General features: G+C 41.6%; 1 protein-coding gene across 1 annotated transcript; it reads left to right on the forward strand.

Annotated features, from left to right (window-relative positions):
* The first annotated feature begins 9,904 nt into the window (after positions 1–9,904).
* Positions 9,905–12,358, forward strand: LOC109887779 (galectin-9-like). The gene is made up of 6 exons (XM_031808570.1): positions 9,905–9,928; positions 10,032–10,120; positions 10,264–10,398; positions 10,455–10,465; positions 10,596–10,726; positions 12,311–12,358. The coding sequence occupies exons 1-6, from the start codon at positions 9,905–9,907 to the stop codon at positions 12,356–12,358; spliced, it is 438 nt and encodes a 145-aa protein (XP_031664430.1).
* Positions 12,359–19,938: the final 7,580 nt, after the last annotated feature.

The following is a 19,938-nucleotide window of genomic DNA, read 5'->3' on the forward strand; positions in this document are numbered from 1 at the left end:
CTTTCACTCTAGTGGTAGCATGAGACGGAGTCTACAATCCACACAAGTGGCTCAGGTAGTGCAGCTCATCCAGGATGGCACATCAATGCGAGCTGTGGCAAGAAGGTTTACTGTGTCTGTCAGCGTATTGTCCAGAGCATGGAGGCGCTACCAGGAGACAGGCCAGTACATCAGGAGACGTGGAGGAGGCCGTAGGAGGGCAACAACCCAGCAGCAGGACCGCTACCTCTGCCTTTGTGCAAGGAGGAGCAGGAGGAGCACTTCCAGAGCCCTGCAAAATGACCTCCAGCAGGCCACAAATGTGCATGTGTCTGCTCAAACGGTCAGAAACAGACTCCATGAGGGTGGTATGAGGGCCCGACGTCCACAGGTGGGGGTTGTGCAGGACGTTTGGCATTTGCCAGAAAACACCAAGATTGGCAAATCCGCCACTGGCGCCCTGTGCTCTTCACAGATGAAAGCAGGTTCACACTGAGCACATGTGACAGATGTGACAGTCTGGAGACGCCGTGGAGAACATTCTGCTGCCTGCAACATCCTCCAGCATGATCGGTTTGGCGGTGGGTCAGTCATGGTGTGGGGTGCCATTTCTTTGGGGGGCCGCACAGCCCTCCATGTGCTCGCCAGAGGTAGCCTGACTGCCATTAGGTACCGAGATGAGATCCTCAGACCCCTTGTGAGACCATATGCTGGTGTGGTTGGCCCTGGGTTCCTCCTAATGCAAGACAATGCTAGACCTCATGTGGCTGGAGTGTGTCAGCAGTTCCTGCAAGAGGAAGGCATTGATGCTATGGACTGGCCCGCCCATTCCCCAGACCTGAATCCAATTGAGCACATCTGGGATATCCTGTCTCGCTCCATCCACCAACGCCACGTTGCACCACAGACTGTCCAGGAGTTGGCGGATACTTCAGTCCAGGTCTGGGAGGAGATCCCTCAGGAGACCATCCGCCACCTCATCAAGAGCATGCCCAGGCATTGTAGGCAGGTCATACAGGCACGTGGAGGCCATACACACTACTGAACCTCATTTTGACTTGTTTTAAGGACATTACATCAAAGTTGGATCAGCCTGTAGTGTGGTTTTCCACTTTAATTTTGAGTGTGACTCCAAATCCAGACCTCCATGGGTTGATAAATTTGATTTCCATTGATAATTGTTGTGTGATTTTGTTGTCAGCACATTCAACTATGTAAAGAAAAAAGTATTTAATAAGAATATTTCATTCATTCAGAACTAGGATTTGTTATTTTAGTGTTCCCTTTATTTTTTGAGCAGTGTATATTACGTAACATTAGATACAGAACTTCTGACTTTATCATTGGCTATTAAGGAACTCCCCTTTTCTCATGCATTCAGCCAGCACCCCCCTCCCCCCTCACAGCCTGTAGGCTACTCTATTCATACTGTAGGAACGAAAGGCTCATCTGTAGGTGAATGAAGGAAATATATTTTCTAAGGAACAATCTGCTAAGAGATCATTCATAGGTTTAAAGGCAAGCCCATCATCCTTTCTTAAATATTAACATTGAATTATTTCCTGGAAGAAAAGAGGCAAGGAGGGACATCAGAAAAAAAGGTTACACAACAACGTAGAATACCAGCACATATGGCCACAAGAAGAGATTAGAGGTCGACTGATTAATCGGAATGGCCAATTAATTAGGGCCGATTTCAAGTTTTCATAGCAATTGGAAATCTGTATTTTTGGGAGCCGATTTAAAAAATAAAAAAAAACTTTATTTAACTAGGCAAGTCAGTTAAGACACATTCTTATTTTCAATGACGGCCTAAGAACGGTGGGTTAACTGCCTCGTTCAGGGGCAGAACGACAGATTTTCACATTGTCAGCTCAGGGGATACAATCTTGCAACCTTACAGTTAACTTGTCCAACGCAATAACAACCTGCCTCTCTCTCGTTGCACTCCACAAGGAGACTGCCTGTTACGCGAATGCAGTAAGCCAAGGTAAGTTGTTAGCTAGCATTAAACTTATCTTATAAAAAACATTCACAATCACTAGTTAACTACACATGGTTGTCCTGCGTTGCATATAATCTGACTGAGCATACAAGCATACAAGTATCTAAGTATCTGACTGAGCGGTGGTGGGCAGAAGCAGGCGTGTAAACATTAATTCATACAGCACTTTTGTGCGTTTTGCCAGCAGCTCTTCGTTGTGCGTCAAGCATTGCGCTGTTAATGACTTCAAGCCTATCAACTCCCGAGATGAGGCTGGTGTAAGCGAAGTGAAATGGCTAGCTAGTTAGCTCGCACTAATAGCGTTTCAAACGTCACTCGCTCTAAGCCTTCTAGTAGTTGTTCCCCTTGCTCTGCATGGGTAACGCTGCTTCAATGGTGGCTGTTGTCGTTGTGTTGCTGGTTCGAGCCCAAGGAGGAGCGAGGAGAGGGACAGAAGCTATACTGTTACACTGGCAATACTAAAGTGCCTATAAGAACATCTAATAGTCAATGGTTAATGAAATACAAATGGTATAGAGGGAAATAGTCCTATAATTCCTATAATAACCACAACCTAAAACTTCTTACCTGGGAATATTGAAGACTCATGTTGAAAGGAACCACCAGCTTTCATATGTTCTCATGTTCTGAGCAAGGAACTGAAATATTAGCTTTCTTACATAGCACATATTGCACTTTTACTTTCTTCTCCAACACTTTGTTTTTGCATTATTTAAACCAAATTCACCATGTTTCATTATTTACTTGAGGCTAAGTTTCCGGCCTTTACATTTTATTTTTAATCATCACTGGGAGCTAGCGGATGGAGGACAGCTGTTAGTGTCACGCCTTGGTCTTAGTATTTTGTGTTTTCTTTAATTATTTGTTCAGGCCAGGGTGTGACATGGGTTATTGTGTTGTCGTATTGTTTTTTTTTGTAGGCATTGGGATTATGGTTGATTAGGGGTGTGTCTAGTGTAGGCTTGGCTGCCTGAGGCGGTTCTCGATCAGAGTCAGGTGATTCTCGTTGTCTCGGATTGGGAACCGTATTTAGGTAGCCTGAGTTTCACTTTGTATTTCGTGGGTGATTGTTCCTGTCTCTGTGTAGTTTCACCAGATAGGCTGTAATTAAGTTTCACGTTCCGTTTGTTGTTTTGTATTTTTGTATAGTTATTTCATGTGTTCACTTTTCCATTAAAGTCATGAGTAACCACCACACTGCATTTCGGTCCGACTCTCCTTCAAACGAAGAACGTCGTTACAGTTAGTGGGTTCTTCAAGTCCTCCTTATTCTTGAAATCTGAATGCTTTTTGCTGGCTATTTTACCTTTGTAAATAGTTTTTTATTTTTTATTTACACACAGGGCTGTGACGGTCATAGAATTTTGGATGACTGTTATTGGTCAGCCAAATGACGGCGGTCGTTGTTCTCATTTTTTGAATTGCAAAACATTTATTTGTTCGTTTTTTAAAGCACATTTTGTACACTCCTCCACTCCTGACTGCATGTGCTGCTTAGCAGGGAGAAGGGTGCTGCCTAGGCAACCAAATACTTATTTTATACAACACCTTGCTTGTTTCAGCGAGGAGCAACCAAATTTCATCACGTTTTAAAGAGTCCGTGCTACCTCAGAAACTGACTCAATGCCCGGCCGCCCCGTCTTCAGTCAGCTGTTTGTTTATTATATATTTTTCTTTTTCGATGGTATTTATTCATAATCGTGAGTTACATATACGGCTTAAATATACAGCTTTCCACTTTGTTGCCCATGTCACTGCCAGTCAATTTAAAAGCATGACATATTAAACCCTTACTAGTAATTAGAAAATCCTTATATTTTCAATTAAATACTTAACTTAATGATCCACCACTATTGTCCCCAAGTAGAACCCTCTTTGTCCCCAGTCCTCCCACGGTGTGCTGGGGTAATGGCAGATCCCAGGGGGAAAAATACAAAACAAACTATTTTGGTGGCCTCTGGTACATTCTAATGCCTTGATTCCATCTGAAATACACAGCTAAATTGTTGAATTCTTTAATGACTGCCTCCTAGATTGGGGAAATGAGTTGTGGTATTGAGTAGAAATATCTGACTTTAAAATAGCAGAAAATGTAAGAATTCAGTGTGTTGTAAGTTGTTTTGGATATGGTCTAGGCCTGTATGTTCTAGGGCTGTGACGATACCAATATCACAATATTTTATTCCATGGCAAAAATGAGAACAAGCATGCAACTCCCTGGTCCTTTAAAATCCTGCTGTATGCAAAATATTGTGCTAAAGCTTGGAAAATAAGTAAATGTGACTCTGGATGACAACATAATGATTTTGTTTCCAACATTGGGGCTATTCTCCTAAAGAAGTTAAATCCGCTTCTTGTTTTGTTTCCTTGCCATGATACTATCGTGATACTGGTATCGTCCCGACCTTAATATGTTCAGGACTATTTTCTAAGTAAGATAACCTTTTGTTTAACATTTTCTGCTAGTTTTACTGCAAGATATGAATTGCCACGATGTTTGTTCTTCAAATTATGTATTTTATTGGCTCTGACTGTGGACCCTAATTTGGGTGAACTATCCCTTTAACAGTTTGGCCTGTCAATCACTGTGGGTGGGATTGTCAGGGGAGGGAGCAGGTTGCTTGTGTGTCACAGAGTTGGAAGGGGGTCAGACCTGTCAATCAATCACTGCAGGTGGACTTTGAGGGAAGGCAGTAGATTCGTCAGAAAAACGAGTGTAGTCTACTCTTTGAATTTATTGTGGCAAAAACCTAAGACAAAAGGTTGTGTTCTGTAAAGTAAACATGGATTCCTTGTTGAGAAACAACATTTTCAGGGGGATGACCCACAGATTGTGCACCCCCATTTTATACGAAGTCAGGGGCCCATTATAGACCTACAGGTATGCTTGAAGAATGAAGCAGGTTAAACATGTGCTTGGCTACACAGAAAGCATCAGCAGTATTTTGGACCAAAATGAGGCTCTCTCTCTGCTACTTATTGTTCCTGCAGTGAGGATTCAACATCTTAATTAAATGTTTTCATAATTTATCTGCAGATAATCGCCAAAAAGCAGTAGTAGCCTACTACTATGTAAATTAGGGAGCCAAATGAACAGCTCTCTCTCCGACTCAGTTCCGACATTCACCTAAAAGATCTGTTCAAAAATGGCTGTCACTTGTGAACAACTCATCACTAGGCTACACTGACAAGTCACTTTAGCGCTCACTGGCAAGTGTCGACATGGACTTCAAATCTTAGGGAAATAAAAGCAAGATTTGGTTTACTTGTCCCGATGCGATACCATGGACATTTAACTATGTTGTATGAATAGCAAAGGGATATAGGATATTGACTTTATTCAGTCAGTTCGACACCTTTTTATAAACGAATCTGCTGTTAAAACACTTGCTGTTCGGTCGTCAATCAAAGCACAGTAAATAGCCTTTGCGGCCTGACTCCTTGGCTGGCTATATGAAACACGCTAAATACATTGATTTGCGCTAAACATTAATTAAGTGGATTTCAACTCATTGTTACCACTTACATGGGACTTGAAAATTCACTCACAGGGGACGATGAAGCGCCATGCTCTCCCTGCTCCGTGAAAATACATTTTGACTGCAGCCAACCACAGCAAACATAAATATCACGGATACCGAGAGGCAGGACAGACAGCAGACTGACAAACCAGCAGTTACCCTGTCATCGCCCACTTTGTGACTGACCTGTGACCTGTTCTATCAATAGATTACTAGAAGATGTACTGTATATTGTTCATTCTAACGGGAGAAGGCTATACAGACTTTTCTGACGAGGGAATTGAACTTTTTAAATTAAAAGAATCCTAGTTAATTTATGAAGTGGAAAAGTAGGCGCTTAGAGAGCACTGAATGTGTGACTTCATTTTTATGCAGAGCTCTCTCTGCTTTCGTGGTGCTCCGCAATGTCCATGGTGTAGTTGTTCAGGGATGCCAGCCTTGTCACTGGAGCCTGACTGACTATTCTCTGTGTGGGATGGCTTTGATTCTCATCCTCAGCTATCAGTGGTTTCTCTCCTCTGGGTTAAGAGGGCAGTGAGGACATCGATTTAAAGGTTTTCTTCTTTTTGACCTCTAACCTTTCCTTCCTCCTCTTCTCCCTTCCCTCCATCCCTCAGCAACCGAAGGACTGCATGTGTCTGGACGAGACCATGCTGGTGAAGCAGCTGCTGCCAGAAATCTGTCACTTCATCCACAACTACCGCGAGGGCCACCAGCATAGACAACCCACCCAACTCACGCTCTGACCATACTAAAACAAAGACATAACAAAAGGTCAGAACGTGACAGGTGGGTAGTATATGGGGCTTTGGTGACAAAACAGATGGCACTGTGATAGACTGCATCCAATTTGTTGAGTAGAGTGTTGGAGGCTATTTTGTAAATGACATCGGCGGAGACAAGGATCGGTAGGATAATCAGTTTTACGAGGGTATGTTTGGCAGCATGAGTGAAGGATGCTTTGTTGCGATATAGGAAGCCAAATCTAGATTCAATTTTGGATTGGAGATGCTTAATGTGAGTCTGGAAGCAGAGTTTACAGTCTAACCAGACACCTAGGTATTTGTAGTTGTCCACATATTCTAAGTCAGAACCGTCCAGAGTAGTGATGCTAGATGGGCGGGCAGGTGCGGGCAGCTATCAGTTGAAAAGCATGCATTTAGTTTTACTTGCATTTAAGAGAAGTTGGAGGCCGCCGAAGGAGAGTTGTATAGCATTGAAGCTCGTCTGTAGGTTAGTTAACACAGTGTCCAAAGAAGGGCCAGAAGTATACAGAATGGTGTCGTCTGCGTAGAGATGCATCAGGGAATCACCAGCAGCAAGAGATATCATTGTTGTATACAGAGAAGAGAGTCGGCCCGAGAATTTAACCCTATGGCACCCCCATAGAGACTGCCAGAGGTCCGGACAACAAGCCCTCCGATTTGTCAGACTGAACTCTATCTGAGAAGTAGTTGGTGAACTAGGCAAGGCAGTCATTTGAGAAACCAAGGCTGTTGAGTCTGCCCATGACCAGCTCGGAAACCAGATTGCATAGCGGAGAAGGTATGGTGAGATTCGAAATGGTCGGTAATCTGTTTGTTAACTTGGCTTTTAAAGACCATAGAAAGGCAGGGTAGGATAGATATAGGTCTGTAGCAGTTTGGGTCTAGAGTGTCTCCCCCTTTGAAGAGGGGGATGAGGGGGAACTTTCCAATCTTTTGGTATCTCAGACGATACGAAAGAGAGGTTGAACAGGCTAGTCATAGGGGTTGTAACAATTTCGGCAGATCATTTTAGAAAGAGAGGGTCCAGATTGTCTAGCCCGGCTAATTTGTAGGGGTCCAGATTTTGCAGCTCTTTCACAACATCAGCTATCTGAATTTGAGTGAATAAGCAATGGGGAGGCTTGGGCGAGTTGCTGTGAGAGGTGCAGGGCTGTTGACCGGTGTAGGGGTAACTAGGTGGAAAGCATGGCCAGCTGTTGAAAAATGCTTATTTAAATGTTCAATTATCGTGGATTTATCGGTGGTGACAGTGTTTCCTAGCCTCAGTGCAGTGGGCAGCTGGGAGGAGGTGCTCTTATTCTCCATGGACTTTACAGTGTCCCAGAACTTTTTGAGTTTGTGCTACAGGATGCAAATTTCTGTTTGAAAAATCTAGCCTTTGCTTTCCTAACTGCCTGTCTATATTGGTTCCTAACTTCCCTGAAAAGTTGCATATCAAGGGGGCTATTCGATGCTAATGCAGTACGCCACAGGATGTTTTTGTGCTGGTCAAGGGCAGTCAGGTCTGGAGTGAACCAAGGGCTATATCTGTTCCTTGTTCTACATTTTTATGTTGCAGTTCAGATGCGGGAGGGCTTCAGTGACACAGCTTATATTGCACCTGTATATAGCCCATCTATAAACAGCCCATTATCTACCTACCTCATTCCCATACTGTATTTATTTATTTATCTTGCTCCTTTGCACCCCAGTATCTCTACTTGCACATTCATCTTCTGCACATCTACCATTCCAGTGTTTAATTGCTATATTATAATTACTTCACCACCATGGCCTATTTATTGCCTTAACTCCCTTATCTTACCTTATTTGCACTCACTGTATATAGACTTTTTGTTTTCTTTGTTCGACCGTATTATTGACTATGTTTTGTTTATTCCATGTGTAACTCTGTGTTGTTGTATTGTGTTGAATTGCTTTGCTTTATCTTGGCCAGGTCGCAGTTGCAAATGAGAACTTGTTCTCAACTAGCCTACCTGGTTAAATAAAGGTGAAATAAAAAATAAACATAAATATAACCTAGAGGATTTAGGGAGAAGAGGAGAGAGGGATGAAGTGAAGGAGAGAGAGTGTTATTGAGAAAATAAGGTAGTTAAAGAGACAGTGTTCATTGGAATCTGTGTGGCCTCACCTGGTGTCCACACCACACTAAGTGGCTGCAGAGTACTTTATGCTGCAAAACATAAACGGACACATGAGGACAAACAATATAGCGTAGTTATATATATAATTAAGTGTCTCACTATTCTCCATGGTTGGTCCTCTTGCCTGTTCTTGAAGGTGGAAGGAGCCACAGTAATACACCTGAGCCTGCTTACTGCACAACACAATCCATCAATCAGATTGATACATGAGTGTGTAGGTGTGGGTTATAGAGTGTCTCATTGTTTTGTTTTTGTACAGACATCACAGCACCCTCACCTGAGAAGTAGAAATCAGAGGGAGACAAACGGAATTGAATAACTGCAGTTGACATAGCGAAGTAAATGGAAGAATACTCTTATTGCAATGTGAATGGCTCTTAAAAGAGCCTTTGGTTGTGCATAGTGTAGTCTATGGTGTTGCAAGGGAACAGAACCCTCTTCAAAGAAGTAGGAGGTGAATATCTCCTGTACACAGATTTCCTCTTGCTGCAATGTTGGACCCCATCCTTGAAACATCCTGCAGAGCAGCAGACTTCTCTGGCACATGGCGGCGAGCTGCAGATCCCCTCCTCGTTCTCGTGTCCATCCTCATGAAGTTACGCAGGACACAGTTAGCCTTCACACACCTGAATTCCTCCAGGAGGCAGTCCCAGATGGCCCTGGTCACCCAAACTTTGCAGTGCCCTACACGTTAACTGTAGGCAATTGTTTTGAAGGAATCTCCAGTTACAAGGTATCTAGGAATATGGAAGATAATGTAATTATTTGACCTTTACATCACCAGGAGCTGAAGTAGTGGGGGTACAGCCTCGTTCCTATCACTCCCATGCTTAATGGTTGGTCCAACCTTTCTTTCCAGTTGCATTATTGAGGGGAGTGGTTATTGAGGGGAGTGGTTATTGAGGGGAGTGGTTATTGAGGGGAGTGGTTATTGAGGGGAGTGGTTATTGAGGGGAGAGGTTATTGAGGGGAGATATCTTGCAGCCTGCTGGCTCCACCCCTGAGCTTTACATAGACTTCCTGCCCCAACGAGGCGAGGCAGTGGATCATTAAGCCAGGGAGTGCTTGGAGATAAAGGAGGAAGCAGCCTGCATAAGGTGGCAGAGAATGGAGAGAGAAATGTGGGTTATAAAGAGCGAGTTATGAAGAGAGAACAATATCTGTGAGATTGCCCGTTGTGACCTGGACTATCAGATTACCCCCTTTGTGTACTGGATTGGCTGAGGACCTGAGTTTTAGGGTTACCCCTGAAGAATGGAACGGACAACGAGAACAGGTTCTGGACTGAAGTAATTGATGAATTCCCCTTCTTCACCCGTGTACCAAAATCCCTAATAAACTCCCAATTTGCGTTCTAGTTGTGCTACTGGTGCATGTTTTGTTATTGAACTTGGTGACGTGGAAACCCCACACCCTTGAGCCTGCTACACAAGTTTATGACTTAATCCATGTTGGTGCAACCCACCTTAGATTGTTATAGGTTACAAAATGCTTGATGTGGTCATTGTGAATGTAAAAGTTTTGCAATGTCCCTAGCCTTATCAGGCAGACTTACTAGCTGGTGAATGATATTAGCTACCCAGCGTGGTCAAATGTGTTTTGCTTCATGTCCTAGAGTGTGCCATTCACAGGCTGTATCCAGGGAGGTCTGCATGAGGGGAAGACCATCACTGTGACAGGGAGAGTCCTGCCAGGATCCCAGAGGTAGACCTACCTAGTAGTACATCTCTTTTTCACTGTAGGACAGTCATGTCTCCTTTAGCTCAGTCTTGTCACTCACTATCAGCACAGAAGGGATCTTGTTAAACATAATCACTTTAAAATATGGCTCCCTTTTCTCTCTGTAGGTTTCATGTGAATTTGCAATGTGGCTCAAAAGAAGTACCTGATGTAGCCCTCCACTTCAACCCCCAATATGATGATTCCAGACAACATGCGGCCTGCAACACCATGCTGTGCTCTAAGTGGGGGCCCAGAGGATCGTAAATATTAAATACCCAGGAGGAAAGATCTACCCTCCTGTTCCTGGTCAACCGAGATACATATTCGGTCAGGAGACTTTTATCACTTGTACTTAGGCTACACATTTTTGTTTTAATGTCGACTTATTGAAAAAAAGATTCAAACCATTATTTTTTCTCTCCATGTGTCATTGATTTCTTGTCTCTCCTAAATCCAGTCTTATCCGAGGTGATTGTGAATGGTGCTCACTTCATGGAGTACCTGCACCAGATGTCAATCACCCAAGTGGACACCATCTTCGTGTCTGGGGACGTGGAGATCGAATCCATTGCCTTCTCCAACTCTGCAGTGAGTATCTGACAGGTCCTCCGTTTGGGAGAGTACTGTACATCTGCAGTATTCTAGAGAAACTATTATGCATATTTGTTTTATCATAAAGTTCATTTCTGAAAATCTCGAATAAGCTAGCTCACATTAGTCAGCTAGCTTTATGTGTTGTGACATGTGTATGAAATTGTAATTCTGGTTTAATATTTTAGGGACTCCTGAAACAACCAGCAAACCAGGCTGTCGTAATGTGACAGTGGATGTAAAGAAGCTAGGTAGCTAAAGCATTTACTACAAATTGAATGTACAATTTTGGAAGATTGCCTTGCTGATATTTGCCATGCAATACAGAATATGAAGTAACGTAGTTGTGTTCTTGCTTATTGTGCAGTGGAGGATACAAATACCTGTATGGCTGTGTAGCTAGTTATTTAGCTGATCTGTGTATGGACCCAAACAATTGGTATACATATCAGTTCAGAACCTAGCTATGAACCTCAGCTGTCATAGCAAGTTGTCATTCAGACGGGTTTGAAGTTGATATTTTAATGAAGCCTGTGGATTGAGTAGAATATAATAGAACTTTGTGCCAAGGATGCAAGTCGTATATACATGTAGTTATTACCATGCATGAGATCCATCCCCACATTGTAGCCTGTACATTTTAATATATTCACTGATCATGTATTCTACCTTGGCAAATAAAGGTGCAGTTCAGGTATGAGTGTCTGAGATTATTTCAGTCATATCCAATACCAGGAGTATCAAATTCCAGTCTTTGAATGATGCTGTGTCTGCATTACAGTATACACTTCAACAGTGTTTACCAATCTTGGTCCTGGGACAATGGATACACATTGTAATGAATAGACTAGAAAAAGGATTTAACTAGTTAAAGGCTGATTTACAATTCATATATGATTTAAACAGAACACTACACTTCCTATGCATCATGTAAATACTCTAAAACCAGTTAATTGCAATACCTAATGCCCTTCATCTGCATTGATCTGATTAACACAGGATAGGTTTAGTATTTCAACCAGTAGAGAATGTGAAATGTTTTGAAAGAAGTACATTATCCAAGTGTTAGAAATGCATGCATTTATAATTGTATTATAAATACAAGTTCAACCTGTACTTCAATGCACATCTCTTGTGCATTTATATAAACAGAGGAAGAAAGGAGGTGAGTTGTGTAAGAACATAGGAGCAGGGAAGGCAGCATATTGAATTGAATCCCAGTGCTACCCAAATATTCTCTGTTCGTCACAATTACATAATAGAATCTAGTCGACCCGAAGTTTCTTAAAAGCAGGTGAGCTGGCGATGATGGGACTGGGGGATGGCATCCTCTCACATCAAAACATATCTAAGGACGAGAGATAGATGGAGAGAGAGCATGTTTAAGCCTTGTGTTATTTTTTTATTCTAACATTGTTAGTCATAATCAGGAGGTGAAATGCTAAACTGACCTTGGATCATTAACTCTGGGACTACAGCATCTCTTTCTGTATTTCAATGTAAAGCATCTCTTTAGTAAATGTTCCTGTTGACCTGACCAAGTGATCTCTCACCTCTGATCATGCTGTGCCCTCTATGTAGCCAGTTCAGTTGCGGAAGGGGTTCGCCAACACAGCTGATATAACCTAGAGGATTTAGGGAGAAGAGGAGAGAGGGATGAAGGAGAGAGACTGTTATTGATCAAATAAGGTAATTAAAGAGACCGTGTTCAACATGAATCTGTGTGTGGCCTCACCTGGTGTCCGCACCACGCTGGCTGCAGAGTACTTTATGCTGAAAAACAAACGGACACACGAGGACAAACAATATAGTATAGTTATAGAAATAATTTAGTGTTTTACTATTCTCCATGGTTGGCCCTCTTGCCTATTCTTTGAAGGTGGAAGGAGCCACAGTATTACACATGAGCCTGTTACTGCATAACACAATCCAATCAGATTGATAAATGTGTGTGGGTTATAGGGTGTCTCTTTGTTTTTGTACAGACATCACCCTCACCTGAGAAGAAGAAATCAAAGGGAGAGAAACTGGGAACTGAATAACTGCAGTTGACATAAGTAAATGGAAGAATACTCTTATTGCAATGTGAATGGCTCTTAAAAGAGCCTTTGGTTGGGCATAGTGTAGTCTATGGTGTTGCCAGGGAACAGAACCCTCTTCAAAGAAGTAGGAGGTGAATATCTCCTGTACACAGATTTCCTCTTGCTGCAATGTTGGACCCCATCCTTGAAACATCCTGCAGAGCAGCAGACTTCTCTGGCACATGGCGGCGAGCTGCAGATCCCCTCCTCGTTCTCGTGTCCATCCTCATGAAGTTATGCAGGACACAGGTAGCCTTCACACACCTGAATTCCTCCAGGAGGCAGTCCCAGATGGCCCTGGTCACCCAACCTTGCAGTGCCCTACACATTAAATGTAGGCAATCGTTTTGAAGGAATCTCCAGTTACAAGGTATCTAGGAATATGGAAGATAATGTAATTATTTGACTTTTACATCCCCAGGTCATTGTGGATTGCTAAAGCATAAAAACATTGGATTGATAGATGCATGGGCACACATATGTGCATGAGACAATAACAGGATCAAATCAAGGATAGCATCACAAATGAATACATAAATACCACTCAAAGCTTGATGAGTTGATCATTTGAGTCCGCTGTGCAGTGCTAAGACAAAAACAACGTTCCCCCCTTTGAGTCCCCAGGACAAGGACTGAGAACCACTGCTCTTCATGGGGACCTCTTCATATGTAGATAGGCTTTCACAGCGCTCTTTAACTGAGGAAAGATAACCTCACCAGAAACAGACTTCATTATAGTCAAATTACACCGCACTGAATATTATGTTACTATTATCTCCGTCCTCACTTCTAGGGTAAGGTACTACACAAAAGTACCTGCCCTATCCAGAATACAGTCGTGGCCAAACGTTTTGAGAATGACACAAATAAATTTTCACAAGGTCTTCTGTCTCAGTTTGTATGATGTCAATTTGCATATACTCCAGAATGTTATGAAGAGTGATCAGATGAATTGAAATTAATTGCAAAGTCCCTCTTGGCCATGCAAATGAACTGAATCCCCCAAAAACATTTCCACTGCATTTCAGCCCTGCCACAAAAGGACCAGCTGACATGGCAGTGATTCTTTCGTTAACACAGGTCTGAGTGTTGACGAGGACATGGCTGGAGATCCCGCTCTCATGCTGTTTGAGCTCAAATAACAGACTGGAAGCTTCAAAAGGAGTGTGGTGCTTAGAATCCTTGTTCTTCCTCTGTCAGTCATGGTTACCTGCAAGGAAACACGTGCTGTCATCATTGCTTTGCACAAAAAGGGCTTCACAGGCAAGGATATTGCTGCCTGTAAGATTGCACCTAAATCAACCATTTATCGGATCATCAAGAACTTCAAGGAGAGCCGTTCAACTGTTGTGAAGAAGGCTTCAGGGCACCCAAGAAAGTCCAGCAAGCGCCAGGACCGTCTCCTAAAGTTGATTCAGCTGCGGGATCGGGGGACCACCAGTACAGAGCTTGCTCAGGAATGGCAGCAGGCAGGTGTGAGTGCATCTGCATGCACAGTGAGGCAAAGACTTTGGAGGATGGCCAGGTGTCAAGAAGGGCAGCAAAGAAGCCACTTCTCTCCAGGAAAAACATCAGGGACAGACTGATATTCTGCAAAAGGTACAGGGATTGGACTGCTGAGGACTGGGGTAAAGGCATTTTCTCTGATGAATACCAACTTTAAACATCTGCTATCTGAGCAGCTAACCGATCGCTGCAGCTCTACATAGTCCATCGGTAAATAGCCCACCCAATTTACCTACCTCATCCCCATACTGTTTTTATTTATTTACTTTTCTGCTCTTTTGAACACCAGTATCTCTACCTGCACATGACCATCTGATCATTTATCACTCCAGTGTTAATCTGCTAAATTGTAAAAAAAAAAATTATACTGTGTTATTGACTTGTTTATTGTTTACTCCATGTGTAACTCTGTGTTGCTGTCTGTTCACACTGCTATGCTTTATATTGGCCAGGTCGCAGTTGTACATGAGAAGTTGTTCTCAACTAGCCTACCTGGTTAAATAAAGGTGAAATAAAATAAATGTGAACACTTGTGAAGCTTTTATTTGGGCTGCAATTTCTGAAGCTGGTAACTCTAATGAAAATATCCTCTGCAACAGAGGTAACTCTGGGTCTCCCATTCCTGTGGCGGTCCTCATAAGAGCCAGTTTTATCATAGCGCTGGATGGTTTTTGTGACTGCACTTGAAGAAACTTTCAAAGTTCTTGAAATGTTCCGTATTGACTGACATTCATGGCTCAAAGTAATGATGGACTGTCATTTCTCTTTGCTTATTTGGTATTTTACCAAATAGGGCTGTCTTCTGCCTTATCCCTACCTTATCACAACACAACTGATTCGCTACAACAAATGAACTTTTAAGAAGGCACGCCTGTTAATTGAAATGCATTCCAGGTGACTACCTCATGAAGCTGGTTGAGAGAATGCCAAGAGTGTGCAAAGCTGTCATCAAGGCAAAGGGTGGCTATTTGAACAATCTCAAATATGAAATATATTTTGATTTGTTTAACACTTTTTTGTTTACTACATGATTGAATATGTGTTATTTCATAGTTTTGATGTTTTCACTATTATTCTACAATGTTGAAAATAGTAAAAATAAAGACAAATCCTGGAATGAGTAGGTGTTCTAAATCTTTTGACCGGTAGTATATATATTTTTCTCTCACAAAGTACCTTGTAGCCATCCTTTTCATCTGTATGCCTCCGGGCAGCCCTACATCCTTACTGCCACCAGTCATTTTTCACTGCGCTATTTAAGAGGTAGCTCAGTGGTTGCGTAGGGGTGCTTTCAATCTATGGTGTGCATTCGTGCATGTATAAATACAGTCTTTCATGGGGGTGCTAGGCCTATTCTTTACAGGGCTTCAGCACTGTCTTGTCCCTCCCTGAAGCTGCCCATGACTGCCTGGTTGTACCAAAATTATTTAGACCAGTGCTGCACAAGTTGGCCTTTCTTTCACTAAAACAGATGCCTATGCAACATTCTTTAGATTAGTGAAATTAGTTCATTTTGCAGCATGTGATTTGATATGCTTTCTGAGGAGACCAAAATGGCATCTTATTCACAAAGAGCCCCTTCACACAGGGTCAAAGCATGGTAACATTACTTGTCAAAAAATTTGGATGACAAAGTATGTCAAATCAAAGTTTATTGTTCGCATACACAGTTTAGTAGATGTTAGGGTGGATGCAGTGAAATGCTTATGTTACTGGCTCCTAACAAAGCAGTAAAATGTCAATCAAGTACACAAATAATACAAAGAAAGAAAGAAATTTAGACGAATCTAATTAACAACCCAAATAGCACTGTAACAGAATTGAATTTACACGATATTAAGATTGGTATGTACAGCAGTAGATACAGTGAGCTCCAAAAGTAACGAGACAGTGACAATTTTTGTTGTTGTTTTGGCACAGTCCTCCAGCACTTTGGATTTTAAATCATACAATGACTATGAGGTCAAAGTGCAGTCTGTCAACTTTAATTTGAGAGTATTTTCCTCTATAGCGGGTGAACTGTTTAGAAATTACAACACTTTTTGTACAATTTCCCCAATTTTAGGGGACTAAAAGTATTGGGACAAATTCACTTATATGTGTATTAAAGTAGTAAAAAAATCTGTATTTGGTCCCATATTCCTAGCACGCAATGATTACATCAAGCTTGTGACTCTACAAACTTGTTTGGTTGCGTTTGCTGTTTGTTTTGCTTGTGTTTCAGATTATTTTGTTCCCAATAGAAATTAATGATAAATAATGTATTGTTTCATTTTGCAGTCACTTTTATTGTAAAGAAGATTAGAATATGTTTCTAAACACTTTACATTCATGTGGATGCTACCATGATTACAGATCCTGAGTGAATCGTGAATAATGTTGAGTGAGAAAGTTACAGACGCACGAATATCATACCCCCAAGACATGCTAACCTCTCACCATTACAATAACAGTGGAGGTTAGCATTTTTGCAGCAGTAGGATGTTTGTGTGTCTGTAACGTTCTCACTCATCATTATAGAACGGCAGCAAAAAAAGCTCTATTTTCATGTTGCTTATGAGGGCATTTCACACTTCTTTTGGATTATAATTGGATTTTAAGTCTTGTATGAATGTCCTGCTTAATATAATGTTTGTCTCATCATTGCAAATCAGTTGCATTGTACTTTTAAAAAATGGCTCTTTGGCTAGCTTTTGCCATAGCCAATTTCAATGAGCGTTAGCATTCCAGCTAACAACTGCTGCCTCCAAAATAGTTTATTTGCAAAGCTCACAACCAAATATAATCTTACGCTTCGATCACACCAACAGCGTCATTGTCATTGTGCAAAATAGTACGCAGCATCATCTGGATATGTCTGCAACAAAAGTTCAACATTCAGCTTCTGCTACCATTTCTGTCAAGAGGTCAATGCATACAGTTTGATGCATACATTATGCACCACACCGAACGCACTGCAACTGCCTGTGCAAAGCAGTGCTGCGAGTCAAATGCAGCCGTTTCATTGGAAATGAATGTACTTCTGGTGTACCAAAATGCAATGACGCTGTAGGTGTGATTGGAGCGTTAGAGACTGTCCAAGCAAGAATCAAAACATAATTGTAAGTGTATGAGAACCCCAAAAACGTATATTGTTTAGAAATAATAGAAACGTAAATCTAGGCTATGTTGAATGGGAGCAGATTGCGATGGCTTTCTTACTGCCGCCAAGAGTCACGCATATCTCTGCCTGATGTCAGTGTGTCGTGTACTGGAAAAGGGTCAATAGGTTGCACCTCTGTCACTCGGTCGAGTCATGTGGTTATTATGAATGTTCTCAACCTGCCTTCTATCCGTGGCACCATAGTGATGCCCTAAAGAGGTGATAAACCCAGTCATTCTGGATTGAGGATACTGTTTAGTCTAAATTAAACTATAGTGCCTGGAAATACACTGAATTTGCTCAAGTAGTCAAATATACAAGGGCTGCATAGCGAACATAACAAATACAACTGTTTATATGGATTCTCATGACAATTTAAACGGAAACGGTGCTGTACTGAACTACCAGTTGAAAACCAGGGAGGTTCGGGAACGCTGTCAGCATGGTCACTTCCCTTTAAATGCATCACTCATTGTTTCAAGCCACACCCACCAAACGGGAGCAGATGCACCTCAAAGTCTGTTCAAGAACGTACAAGAACGTTTTGGGGAAACGTCTTGTTCAGTACAAACCGTTCTGCAACGAGGCAAACGATCAAGCGAACTGAACACACTTCTGAATTTATAGACTAGTAACATGGTAAACGTAAATCCGGGACACTCAAATGGGTATGTTATGTTCGGTGTGGTTACACAAGATTGACAGAAGGTTACCTACTAGCAACCCAAAAGTTACGTGTTTGAATTTCATCACGGGCAACTTTAGCATTTTAGCTAACTACTTACAACAAAGCAAATCTAGCTTTGGCTTTGATAAATGCAACATGTAAAGTGTTGGTCCCTGTTTTATGAGCTGAAATAAAATACCCCATACATTTTCCATACCCCATACATTTTCCATATGTACAAAAACAATTATTTCTCTTAAATTATGTGCACACATTTTAATGAGAATTTCTCCTTTGTCAAGATAATCCATCCACCTGACAGGTGTTGCCTATCATGATGATTAAACAGCATTATCATTACACAGCTGCACTTTGTGCTGGAGACAATAAAAGGCCACTTTAAAATGTTCAGTTTTGTCACACAACACAATTCCACAATGTTGTTCTTATGCAATGGATAGACTGTGTCATAAGGTTGTCATAAGAAACTCTATGTATATTATGTAACACTAGATACAGAACATCCGACTTTACCAATTGGGGCGGCACGTAGTCAAGTGGTTAGCCTCTTATTAAGGATTCGCCCTTTTTCCCCCAATTTTCCCCTAAAATTACATACCCAAATCTAACCGCCTGTAGCTCAGGCCCTGAAGCAAGGATATGCATATTCTTGGTACCATTTGAAAGGAAATACTTTGAAGTTTGTGGAAATATGAAAGAATGGTAGGATAAAATAACACAATAGATCTGGTAAAACATAATACAAAGAAATAACCAACTGTTCTTTTGTATTTTTTTGTACCATCATCTTTAAAATGCAAGAGAAAGGCCATTATGTATTATTCCAGCCAGGTGTAATTTAGATTTTGGCCACTAGATGGCAGCAGTGTATGTGCAAAGTTTTAGACGGATCCAATGAACCATTTAATTTCTGTTCAAAATTTTGTATCAAGACTGCCCAAATGTGCCTAATTTGTTTATTAATAACTTTTCATGTTCAGAATTGTGCACGCTCCTCAAACAATAGCTGTAATAGCTACTGTAAATTGGACAGTGCAGTTAGCTTAAATTCTTGTTAATCTTTCTCCCAAAATCAGATATGTCTATGTCCTGGGAAATGTTCTTGTTACTTACAACCTCATGCTAATCGCATTAGCCTACGTTAGCTCAACCGTTCCGTGGACGTTAACTGACTTGCCTAGATAAATATAGGTAAAACATTATTTAAAGAAAATATCATTAGCTATTAAGGAACTCCCTCCCCTTTTCTCACGCATTCAGCCCCCCACTCCTCACTCCACAGACACATTCACAAATAGCAGCCAGTAGGCTACTCTATTCATACTGTAGGAACGAAAGGCTCATCCGTAGGTGAATGAGGGAAATATATTTTCTAAGCAACAATCTGCTAAAAGATCATTCATAGGTTTAAAGGCAAGCCCATCATCCTTTCTTAAATATTAACAATGAATTATTTCCTGGGAGAATAGAGGCAGGGAGGGACATAAACAGGAAAAAAAAGGTTACACAACAGCGTAGAATACCAGCACATATTACGGACTGGAGTATTATATTGTACATATTGATGATGTACACAGATCGAATGGCTATCTGGTGTACTGTTACCATGCATTTTCTTATAATGTAACGGCAAAATGTTTATGGTTCTGTTTCTTCCGTATCTAAAATCACAAGGCAGTGTGACATCATCGGTTTGTTATCTAAAGCCTGTCATTGATGAAAACACACGGCATTGGTCCAATCCCCGGTTTTTACATTCATACTAGTCGCCGCAAAGATTCTTGCAACGCAC

The sequence above is a fragment of the Oncorhynchus kisutch genome, linkage group LG28 (genome assembly GCF_002021735.2).
Source record: "Oncorhynchus kisutch isolate 150728-3 linkage group LG28, Okis_V2, whole genome shotgun sequence".
NCBI classification, from domain to species: Eukaryota; Metazoa; Chordata; class Actinopteri; order Salmoniformes; family Salmonidae; genus Oncorhynchus; species Oncorhynchus kisutch.

Excerpts from the sequence above, each read along its gene's own strand:
- LOC109887779 (XM_031808570.1), top strand. The coding sequence starts at position 9,905 with ATGCTTGATGTGGTCATTGTGAAT. Across the intron at positions 9,929-10,031 it reads TTGATGTGGTCATTGTGAAT|AGTGTGCCATTCACAGGCTG; the intron begins GTAAAAGTTTTG and ends TTCATGTCCTAG. Across the intron at positions 10,727-12,310 it reads TTGCCTTCTCCAACTCTGCA|CCAGTTCAGTTGCGGAAGGG; the intron begins GTGAGTATCTGA and ends CCCTCTATGTAG.